We start from the raw sequence: 12,365 nt of genomic DNA on the forward strand, positions 1-12,365 counted from the left end.
ACTCAGCATACCAAACTTGCAAAATCTAGCTAATGCTTAAATCTATGACCAAATTCACCTTCTTTGTGAAGCCTACACAACATTTATATTTTCTGTAACATATTTATGCTTCATATTTTTATTTATATTATATATTTATATATTTAATACTTTATGTACCATTATTTATGTATATATATGCACATATAATATAAATACATTTAAATATAAATATTTTTCTGGTGCTTTAGTTTAATTATGTGATTACACAACCTTTTAAGATTGTACCTTGAGGAGAGTCAGCCTAGTTTCAAATTTAAGCAGCTAATGACTAGTACATAGATTAGTGAACATAGTAGGTATTTAAGAAATGTATTCTGAATGGCAGACTGAATGAAGACGTAAGTGAAGTTTGCCACTTACAGGTTCTTGTTCCAGAAGAATTAGGCTCACCACAACCACGTTTATGTCACTTCCAATAGTCCCATCTTTAAATAGGCCAGAAACCTGTTGGAACAATGGAAGTCAAACAAAATCTCAAAATGTTCAAAACCTTATGGGGTAATCAATCAGACATATTGACTGAAGTACACAGGCTTCAATTTTAACCAATATATGTACATATAAAGACAATTTCCTCAAAACTCAACTTAAAAAAATAAAACCACATGTGTAGCTATTAAAAGTAATGGCAGAAACTGCAATTACATTTGCACCAACCTAATACATATGCTATTCAACCCATGCAAGATAATTCTATGACTTTTATCTTCTCTGAAGAGCCAGAAGGTTTGTGACACCCCACCTTACCATGTTCATTACTGTGAGAATGTACGTGGTGACATTTCCCTTGCCATGCTTTTCCACCATTTTCTTGTCTGCCACCACAAGGGTTTCCACATTTAGGCCCTTTTGTGATTTTCCAGCTGATCTCCTGGGTCGCCCAGAGCTCCCATATTCATCAAACCTTAGATAGGTGTCCTCTGTGGGAGGCTTGGGAGCATCTATGATGAACATAAGAGCATTTGGAAGGGATATTAGAGAATATCTAGATAAGACCTGTTGAAAGAGAAACTGAAACAAGGGAAGAAGAGAAACTATGTAATCAACACTCCACCAATCCACTAACAAGTGATGCTGCCAGTGCCTGCCCGGGTGCCTTGCATCTAGTATGTGGTCAAGAAAGACCTACTCAATAAATGTTTGGATGCATGGATGGGTAGACGGATGGGCTGGACAGGGTGGATGGATGGATGTGTGGATGGATAGATGGGTGGATGAGTGCATGCATGGATATTGGATGGATACATGGGTAGGTGGATAGAAATAAATGGATAATGGATGAATTCAATGACTCAAAAATGCTCTAAAAAGTGAAAAAAAAAAAGAAAAAGAAAAAAAGAAAGAAAGAAAGAAAGGAAAAGAAAAGAAAAGAGCTCTAGGCCAGGCATGGTGGCTCACGCCCGTAATCCCAGCAATTTGAGAGGCAAAGGTGGGTGGATCACTTGAGGTCAGGAGTTTGAGACCAGCCTGGCCAACATGGTGAAACCCCATCTTTACTAACATTATAAAAATTAGCCAGGCATGGTGGTGAATGCATGTAATCCTAGCTACTTGGGAGGCTGAGGCAGGAGGATCACTTGAACCCATGAGGTAGAGGTCTCAGTGAGCCAAGATCACGCCACTGCACTCCATAAGGAAGTCTCTCCTTTATGTCCTCAAAAGAAACACCCAATCATAGCTACACATTTATCTTTGGGAGAGTCTCTGGGAGACAGAGCGAGACTTCATCTCAAACAACAACAATAACAGCAAAAACAAGCTATAATTCTAGTTAGTAGAACAGATCAACAAAAATCAATTTTGTGGGGAGAATCTTTGAAAGTAGAAAATGCTCATTTTTCTACTCAAAAACTGCAGAAATAGTGTTAATCCTTTGGCTCTAAATTTATCATTTATGAATTCATTAAATATATCACTTCATACATTATTTTCTAAACAAAATGTAAGCAGCTCTAAAACTTGATACATTATTTTCTAAATAAAATGTAAACAGCTCTAAAATACTGGTCATGTCTTAAACTCTCATTTCATCAACGCAGACTTTCACATAGCACATAAGACGTGGTCAATAAGAACTCTTTGATGTGATACCAGCTTAGTTATCGGGGAAACAGCACAGTCGGGGGTGATATTAAAAACTGTATTAAACACTTTTCATAACTGGTAAAGTGTGGACACCAAGTTGACAGAATGGATACTGGCCATAGCCATTGAGCAGAGACCTAGAAGTGCCTGCTGGGCCAGAGATGATGCCTTTGGTTAATGGATAGCAACAACTACGCACATTCCTGGGAAGAAAAATGGCATCTGGAAAGTTCAGGGAAGTACCTGTGTACTAACTAGTACGAAAATATTTTAGTACTATAACACCGGTCCAGCCATAATAGTGAAACTAGCTCTCTACACAGTAAAATTCAAAGATCAAATTATTTAGAGTTAGATTTAAAAACTCAGGTTGGCCACTTACGATCACAGTGACCCTGAGTTTCAGTTTCCTTATCTATGAAAACAGGTGACACCTGTTTATAAGGTTGCTGTCAAGATTTGCTTTGTTGTCTCATATCAAACATGTCTTACCACTATAAACATTATTACTATCATTAATACAGGTTAAATTATTACTCTATACATGCTAAATGGATGCCCCTTAATAAGGATATTTCAATAATACCAAAAACTCAAAAACCAGTTAAAATGGTAGAAACTCTTTCATTATTCTGCCTGATTAATATCTTAGTGATACCAGTTCCTCTTCTCCATGAGAATAATCTTCTTCTGGCTGTGCTATCCAACTTGGTATATACTTTCCATGTGTAGCTATTGAGCCACAGAAGAATTTAAAAGTTTAAAAAGCAATACTTGATTCAGGTATTAAAAGTCTTTTGGCTAGGCTCAGTGGCTCATGCCTGTAATGCTAACATTTCGGGAGGCTGAGGCGGGTGGATCACCTGAGGTCAGGAGTTTGAGACCAGCCTAGCCAACATGGGGAAACCCTGTCTCTACTAAAAACACAAAAATTAGCTGGGTATGGTGGCGTGCGCCTATAATCGCAGTTAGTGGGGAGGCTGAGGCAGGAGAATCGCTTGAACCTGGGGGATGGAGGCTGCAGTGAGCTGAGATCACGCCACTTCACTCCAGCCTGGGCGAAAGAGTGAAACTGTCTCAAAAAAAAAAAAAAAGAAAAAAAGAAAAACAAAAACAAAAAAGAAAAACAAGAAAAAAGAAAATGTTTGAAGTATGTCCCAAACAACTTGAGTATGCAAATCTACTTTTTCGACCTTAATTTTATGCAAGTTAAATACACATTAAGTATTTCCAGTAAAAATTTATCATCTGAATTGACAGGTTTAAGTGCTGTACGTTTAAAATAAACACTGGATTTCCAAAACTTAATAGGAAAAAATTATGTAAATCTCTCACTAATCATTTGTTATACTGATTACATGTTGAGATAATATTTTGTATATGTTGCATTAAATAAAATGGTATTAAAATTCATTTACCCTTTTTTTTAACTTTTAAAACTTGTGGCTAATAGAAAATGTAAAATTGTATTTAGGGCTTGTGGGCTGGTCTGGAAACAGCTGAAGGTTATACCAAGGTCACAAACCATGCTCAAGGATACCTGTGTTTCACAGCTACCTCCCTCACATGCTAATATTCTTGTTTCTGGAAGTCTCTCCTTTACGTCTTCAAAAGAGACATCCAACCACACCTAGACATTTACCTCTCATTTCTTTTGTCATTGGAAATCTAGGTACTTTTCTCAGGAGCATAGAAATCAAGATAAGATTGGGTTCTATGGCATGAAAGTAGGAGATACTAAAACAGTAAAAGAGAAACCATATCTAAATATTTCCTAGTTTAACCTAGATTAATTCATCATTCAGCATTTGCCTGAGAGAGATCATTACTGGTCCTGCGCCAAGACAGATGCTCAGGGTAGCCCCATTTTGACTTGCAAAGCTTGTACACCCAACAGCTCTCAGGAAAACCCGTCGAGGCCCACATAAGAACAGAACAAGAAAAAGTTTCCTTACATACATTTCTTGCGTCGTCCACAAAAATGCTGCTTTTGCAACCTTCGATGGTGATACTCTGTCTCTTGACTCTGAGATGCATGGGGAATGTGACTTGGGGAGTAACCAGGATAATTCCGGCCGGAGCTGGGATAGCCATGGTACCGCTGGACCTTCTCCTCTGCTGTCCTTTTGTACAGTACGTGAGGATGGTGACCTGCAGGGGAGCTGTAGTTGTGTTCCTGGGCCAGGAGCTGAGGTAACGGCGAGATGAGGAATTCATTTTTTCGTGTCCTTATTAAACCTGACTAAAAAGCCAAACACAAAGCAAACAGTCATGATTCCATGCCTCCCTGTGCCAAGGGTTGGTTTTCAACAACTATTTCCTGACTAATTCCTGTATGTGGGCACAGGAGCTAAAAGCTTTTCACATATCTTCTCATTTTTATCTGCACCATTACAACAAGTTGCTATTATTATTGAGACAGGGTCTCACTTTAAAACCCAGGCTGGAGAGCAGTGGTGCAAACACGGCCCACTGCAGCCTTGACCTGCCAGGCTCAAGTGATCCTCCCAGCTCAGCCTCCCGAGTAACTGAGACTAAAGGCACGTGCCACCATGGCCAGAGAATTTTCGTATTTCTTATAGAAACGGGGTCTATGTGGCCCAGGCTAGTTTTGAACTCTTGGCCTCCCAAAATGCTGGGACTACAGGCATGAGTTACCGCACCTGGCCTGACAAGTTGCTATTATTATCACCCCCATTTACAAAGGAGAAAACTGAAGCTAAGATAGTAAGTAGGAAAGCTAGGACGGGCACCCAGAGTTCTCTACTTTCAGAGGCAGGGCTCACAACCACTGGGCTGCCAGTCCTGATGCTTGTGCTTGAAGGGCTGAGCCATGGACATCCTGCTGCATCTGCTTTTATAACCTGGCAGATGCCATGCTCACCAATGGATAGAGTGATGAATATAAAAACACCCCTACTCATTCTCAAGAAGTGGTTCACACTTGATTTCTTTTCTCTCTCTCTCTCTCTCTTTTTTTTAGATTAGGTTTCATTCTGTCACTTAGGTTGGAGTGCAATAGCACTATCGTGGCTCACTGTAGCCTTGACCTACTGAGCTCAAGCAATCCTCCTGCCTCAGCCTCCTGAATAGCTGGGACTACAGGTACACACCACTACACTCACAAATGGGGTCTCTCTATGCTGCCCAGGCTGGTCTCAAAGTCCTGGCTTCAAGCGATCCTCCTGCCTCAGCCTCCTAAAGTGCTCAGATTACAGGTGTGAGCCACCACTTCCAGCCCATCTTGATTCATAATTGCTAAATCAATTAAAAACAAAACAAAACAAAAATAGCAAGGATGGCAGAGAAAGGCATGAGTGATGATCTCTAAGTGGGAGTCTAGAGAATCTGATGAGTGGTGCTGCTATAATGAAGAGATATATTTACCAAATCAAGAAGAAAGGGGAGACCCTGGGAAGCCCATTCAATCACAATTTTGCTTTCCAAGTTGATGGCACAGTGTATATCTTCGTATCTGATTTTGCAGCCATGATGCATTCTTGTCTTTCTTTCGGCAAATGCTGTACTCTATCCTCTCTAGATATCAGAGTTATCTTCTCCAGATATCAGAGTTCCCTGATACCCAAGACCCTGCTGCGGAAAGTGTGGTCTCCAGACCAGTAGCTTCAGCCTCACCCAGGAGTCTGTGGGATTCAGAATCGTGGGCCTCACCCCAAATCTGCTGGATCAAAGTCTGTGCTTTATGGATATCCTTACGTGTTTATGGGATCCTTTGTATTTCTGTGGTATCAGTTATGTCGCCTTTTTCATTTCTGATTTTATTTGAATCTTCTCCTTTTTTCTTCGTCTAAGCTAAAGGTTTGTCAATTTTATCTTTTCAAGAAACCAACTTTTTGTTTCATGAACCTTTCGCATTCTTTTTTCAGTCTGTATTTCATTTATTACTGCTTGGATCTTTATTATTTCTTTCCTTTAGTTAACTTTGGGTTTAGTTTGTTCTTATTTTTCAAATTCCTTGAGATGCAGTATTAAGTTGGGTTATTTTTGGGATCTAATTTTTTGATGTAGGTTGGTTAACGCCAATGATTTTGAAAACTTAGAAAGAATAGAGAAATCCTGGGCAAATACAGCCTACCAAAACTGAATCATGAAGAAACAGAAAATCTGAACAAACCAATAATGAGTTAAGGAAATTGAATCTGTAATAAAAAGTCTCGCATCAAAGAAAATCCCAGGGCCTGATGGCTTCCCTGCTGATTTCTACCAAATTTAAGGAAGAACTAATACCAATCCTTTGCAAACTATTGAAAAAAATTGAAGAGGGGGTAGTTTTCCAAACTCATTCTACATGGCCCGCATCACCCTGATACCCAAACCAGACAAGAACTAAAAAGAAAGCTACAGGCCAATATACCTGTTGAAAATAGATGTGGAAATGCTCAACAAAATACTAGCAAACCAAATTCAACAGCACATTAAACAGATCATTCACCATGATCAAGTGGAATTCATCTATCTTAGGGTTTCAAGAATAGTTTAATATACATTGATCAACAAACATGACGTATCACATTAACGGAATCAACATTGAAAAACATAATTTTAATACAGGCAAAAAAATGCATTTGATAAAATTTAACATCTCTTCATGATAAAAAAAACTCAACAAATTAGGTACAGAAAAAGTGCATCTCAATACAATAAAGGCCATATATGACAGACACCCAGCTAACAACCTACAGAATGGGGAAAAGTTGAAAGAAAGCCTTTCCTCTAAGATCTAGAACAAGACAAAGATGCCCACTATCACTGCTTCTATTCTACGTAGTACTGGAAGTCCTGGGTAGAGCAATTAGGCAAGACAAGGAAATAAAGGGCATTCAATTTAGAAAGGAGGAAGCCAAATTGTCCCTGTTTGCAGATAACATGATCTTATAAACAGAAAACCCTAAAGAAACCATCAAAAAGCTATTAGAGGAATACAGTAGAGTTGTAGGATGCAAAAATCAACACAAAAAAATCAGTAGCATTTCTATATGCCAACCGTGAGCTATCTGAAAAAGAAATCAAGAAAGTGCCCAGGTGCAGTGGCTCACAACTGTAATCCCAGCACTTTGGGAGGCCAAGGTGGGTGGATCACTTAAGGTCAGGAGTTTGAGATCAGCCTGGCCAACATGGTAAAACCCTGTTTCTACTAAAAATACAAACATTAGCCGAGAGTTATGGTGGGCATCTGTAGTCCCAACTGCTAGGGAGGCTGAGGCAGGAGAATCGCTTGAACTCAGGAGGTGGAGGTTGCAGTGAGCAGAGTTGGTGCCATTGCACTCCAGCCTGGGCAGTACGAGCAAAACTCTGTCTCAAAGAAAATCAAGAAAACAATCCCATTTACAATACATACCAAATACATACGTATATATAATCTAGAAATAAATTTAACCAAGGAGAAGATCTCTACAATGAAAACTATACAACATTGATGAAAGAAATTAAGAGGATCCAAATAAATATGAAGATATTCTGTGTTCATGGGTTGAAAAAATATTTTTTAAATGTTTATACAAGGCTGGATACAGTGGCTTATGCCTATAATCCCAGCACTTTGGAATTTGAGACCAGCCTGAGCAACAAAGTAAGACCCTGTCTCTACAAAAACTACAAATATTAGCCAGGTGTAGTGGTGCATGCCTGTGGTCCCAGCTTCTTGGAAGGGTGAGGTGGGAGGATTGCCTGAGTCTGAAAGGTAGAGGCTGCAGTGAGCCGAAATCATTCTACTGCACTCCAGCCTGGTGACAGAGCGAGATCCTGTCTTAATAAAAAATAAAAATAAATAAAAAAAAAATAAAACACAATCCTAACATTCATATGGAACCACAAAAAGACCCTGAAGAACCAGTGCAATCTTGAGCGAAAAAGAACACACCTGGAAACATCACATTACTCAACTTTAAAATATACTAGAAAGCTACAGTAACCAAAAAAACATGGCGTAGGAATAAAACAGACACATAGAACAGAACAGAAGAGAACCCTGAAATAAATCTACTCATCTACAGCCAACTGATTTTTAACACAGGCATTAAAAACATACAGTGGGGAAAGGACAGTCTCTTCAACAAATAATGCTGGAAAAACTGGATATTCATATACAGAAGAATGAAACTTGACTCTTATATCTCACCATATGTCAAAATCAACTCAAAGTGGATTAAAGACTTAAATAAGAGATCTGAAATTACTAGAAGAAAACATAGGGAAAATACTTCATGACATAGGTCTGGGCAAGGATTTTTTGGAGACAAACTCAAAAGCACAGGCAACAAAAGCAAAAATAGAGAAATGGAATTATATCAAACTAAAAAGCCTCTGTACAACAAAGGAAACAACAATAGACTGAAGAGACAACCCACAGAATTGGAGAAAATATTTGTACACTATGCATCTGATAAGGGTTAATATCCAGAATATATAAGGAACTCAAACAATTCATCAGCAAAAAATAACAATAATGATCTGATTTTTAAGATGGCCAAAAAACCTAAATAAATACTTCTCAACAGACATACACATGGCCAACAGGGGTATATGAAAAAAGTGCTCAGCATCAGTAATTATCACGGAAATGCCAATCAAAACCATATGAGATACTACCTCACCCCAATTAGAATAACTATTATCAAAATGACAAAAAAAAAAAAAAAATGCTAGCATGGATGTGGAGAAAAAGAAACTGTCACACACTGTGGGCAGGAATGTAAATTAGTACAGCCGTTATGGAAAATGGTATGAAGGTTCCTTTAAAAATTAAATATAGTTCTACCATATCATCCAGCAATCCCACTACTGGGTATTTATTCAAAGTAAGTGAACTCAGTATGCTGAAGAGATATCTGCACTCCAATGTTTATTGCAGCACTAGTCACAATAGCCGAGACACAGAATCAATATGTGTCTATCAGCAAACAAATAGATAAAGAAAATGTGGTATATATACACAATGAAAATACTATCCAGCCATTAAAATCATGAAATCTTATAATTTGTGGTAACATGGGATAGTCATCTTAGGAGCTGTGGCATCGACATGATGTCTGGAGCCTGAACTCAAAGACAGAGTCTTCACTCACAAGCACATGCTGGGCACCTGAGTCCTGCTCCTGTTCTAGACATTGCCATCAACAAGAGTGGTACACAACAAGTAAGTGAAATGGTTCACATTCACGGCCTTATGGATATTATGGGACAAGAGAATCAATAGGCAAGATAAGTAAAATCTCACAACCCTAGAAATCCTTTCCATTGTATCTTTAGGATATATCTCAGAGAAGCCCATCCTTCCAGACCTAGCACAGGTCATTCTAGTAGACGCTCGCATCTCTTATTTGGACACGTTCTATTAACGTCCCAAATTCCCCCTGTCCTATCCAGTAGGGTCTCCCAACATCAGCCAGAGTCCTCATCCAGCACAAATCAACCTCTTCCATTTACTCTGCTATTAATCACAAATTCCTGGCCCACTAATCTCTGCATCATCAATTCCCTGCAGAACCTGCCAGCTTTATCTGTGCTCTCTTCCTCTTCTCACACCATTCTAAACAGGACACTGCTTTCACTTTTTGAACCTAGTAAGTTCTGTGATACTAAATGGCATGTTCACACATTTTTTTTCTTTCCCCTACAGTCTTCTCCTATCAATTCACTTGGCTTTCTGGTGCTCATTGCTGATGTCTCAATTTAATAAACACCATCTTCTCAGAGAAGCTGTACTCATGACCCTATTGAAAATTATCCTCTCAGCCGGGCGCAGTGGTTCACGCCTGTAATCCCAGCACTTTGGGAGGCAGAGGCAGGTGGATCACAAGGTCAGGAGATTGAGACCATCCTGGCTAACATGGTGAAACCCCATCTCTACTAAAAATACAAAAATTAGCCAGGCATATAGTCCCAGCTACTTGGGAGGCTGAGGCAGGACAATCGCTTGAACCCGGGAGGCAGAGGTTGCAGCGAGCCGAGATCTCACCACTGCACTCCAGCCTGCGCGGCAGAGCAAGACCCAGTATCAAAAAAAAAAAAAAAAAAAAAAAAAGAAAAAGAAAGAAAGAAAGAAAGAAAAAAGAAAAGAAAAGAAAGAAAGTTACTCCCTTTCATGCAAAGGCATAAGAATAACATAATGGATTATGAGGACTTGGGGGAAAGGGTAGGAGTGGAGGTGAGGGATAAAAGTGTACAAATTGGGTACTGTATATACTGCTCAGGTGGTAATGGGTGCACCAAAATCTCACAAATCACCACTAAGGAACTTATTGTAACCAAACACCATCTGTTCCCAAAAAACCTATAACATAAAGAAAATTATCCTCTCTCACTTCCAAATAATCTCAGGCCACAGTTAACTGACTTTATATCTATCTTCAATAAGGAAACAAACGAAACGCAACCCTCTCCCCACCATCTCTCCTATGCAGTTTTCTTGCACACTCTGTGACAGCACGAGTCACCTGAGTATCCCTGATGCATGCCACATGTTATCAGCTAGTAAATATTTGTTTCTCAAGGCAGGGCATGGTGGCTCACACCTGTAATCCCAGCACTTCCAGGAGGCCAAGGAGTGAAGATCACTTGAAGTCAGGAGTTACAGACCAGACTGGCCAACATAGTGAAACCTCACCTCTACCAAAAATATGAAAATTAGCCCGGCATGGTGGCGGGTGCCTGTAATCCCAGCTACTCAGGAGGCTGAGGCAGGAGAATTGCTTGAGCCCAGTAGGCAGAGGTTGCAGTGCGCTGAGATTGCACCACGACATTCCAACCTGGGCAACAGAGTGAGACTCCATCCCTCCAAAAAAAAAAAAAATTGTTTCTTCATCCCCAGACTTTTATCAGAGTGGAGGTGATGCTGAAGGCATGCCAGTATCAGAAAAGGAAGCCAGACATAGGAAGTGACAATTTCAAGACTATAACGCACGTGAACTCGTCTATATTTCAGACATGAACCCATAGGCATTCAGTGCAATACCTTAACCTAATCTCACAACTCCCTGGGAGAAAAACCCAGCAGGAACCACAGGCGGAATTCAGGTCCCTCATTCTCTGAGCAGGACCCTCTGTTCCAAGCCATGCCCTTACCTCTTCCAAGCTGCATGCAGACAAAAAGCCCCATTTAACGTCCCTCACTGAATAGAAGGAAAAAAAAAAGTAAATTATCCCTGAAAGCCCTCCAGCCTTACTAACTTCCTTACTTGGCTCAACTAATATCAAAGGCTTAAGCCACTTAAGTGCTTTAACTGGACTAACCGGTTTGGAAGCTTTCTATTTTCTCCCTGCTACATGCAAACTGCAGACAACTCAAACGCATAGAGAAAACTTCCATACTGAGAAAGCAATTTAACAAATAGTAATAAGGGGATCCTATGTTGAGACAAACACTTTGTTTCACATAGCCTGTCATCTTCCTATTCAGAGTGACAAGCATAAAAATCTAGAAGAATTCTTTATAACAATACAAGAATTTTACAGTGCTAGATGTTAAAAAAGAAAAGTATTATTTTTCTGTTTTAGTTTGATAGAAAACCTTGGAGTATAGCCAAATAAATACATTTTATTGCATAAAAATATAAACCCAATAAACCCCAAAGAAACCATCTGTTTATTTGTGGAGTGTGTGAAGCATTTTGAGTTACCGAACACAAGCAACCTTCTGGCTGAGTAACAGTGAATGAGACAGATCTGTGGTCTCCCGTGGCTTTCAGTTCAATGGGGGAACCAGGGACTAAACCAGCAAATATCACAAATGGGAATGAAATACTATTCCTCTGTATAAAGTGTGAAGAAAAATTCGGGGTTTTACCACGTTGGTCAGGTTGATCCCGAACTTCTGACCTCAGAGGATCTGCCCACCTCAGCCTCCTAAAGTGCTGGAATTACAGGCATGAAAACCAGTTTCTACTAAAAATATAAAAAATCGCACCACCGCACTCCAGCCTGGGTGACAGAGCGAGAGTCCCTTTCAAAAAAGTAAAATAAAGTAAGTATGAAGAAAAAGAGCAACGTTCTGTGAGAGAAAATAATGGAAGGGGTGAAAGGAGCGGGGAAGATAATTTTAGAAAGGGAGGTAACGGAACACTTTTCTGAGGAGAGGCCTTTCTTTTGAGACCGGAAGTCCTCTCCTGGTCCACGATGGGGAAGTCCAAATGGAACTGAGAGACTGACGTCTCAGACCTAAGGAGTGGAAAGGGTGGTGAGAACAGGAAGAAAGCAGAGACCCAGTGGCCTGCTAAGAA

At 39.7% G+C, this 12,365-nt stretch overlaps 1 protein-coding gene across 2 annotated transcripts in view; it reads right to left on the reverse strand.

The window, feature by feature from the left end:
• ADAMTS18 (ADAM metallopeptidase with thrombospondin type 1 motif 18) overlaps nt 1-12,365 on the reverse strand; it is a 153,670-nt gene that overhangs the window by 81,491 nt on the left and 59,814 nt on the right. Inside the window, exons 4-6 of one of the 2 annotated variants that reach the window (XM_023226867.3) lie at nt 4,083-4,369; nt 790-983; nt 403-486 (exon numbers count right to left, since the gene is read on the reverse strand). In XM_023226867.3, the coding sequence (XP_023082635.2) occupies nt 403-486; nt 790-983; nt 4,083-4,344 (540 nt within the window). In that variant the 5' untranslated portion in view covers nt 4,345-4,369. The remainder of the gene's footprint in view (nt 1-402; nt 487-789; nt 984-4,082; nt 4,370-12,365) is intronic. The other variant, XM_023226866.3, reaches the window with a different exon arrangement.

The sequence above is a fragment of the Piliocolobus tephrosceles genome, chromosome 17, assembly GCF_002776525.5.
Source record: "Piliocolobus tephrosceles isolate RC106 chromosome 17, ASM277652v3, whole genome shotgun sequence".
NCBI lineage: Eukaryota > Metazoa > Chordata > Mammalia > Primates > Cercopithecidae > Piliocolobus > Piliocolobus tephrosceles.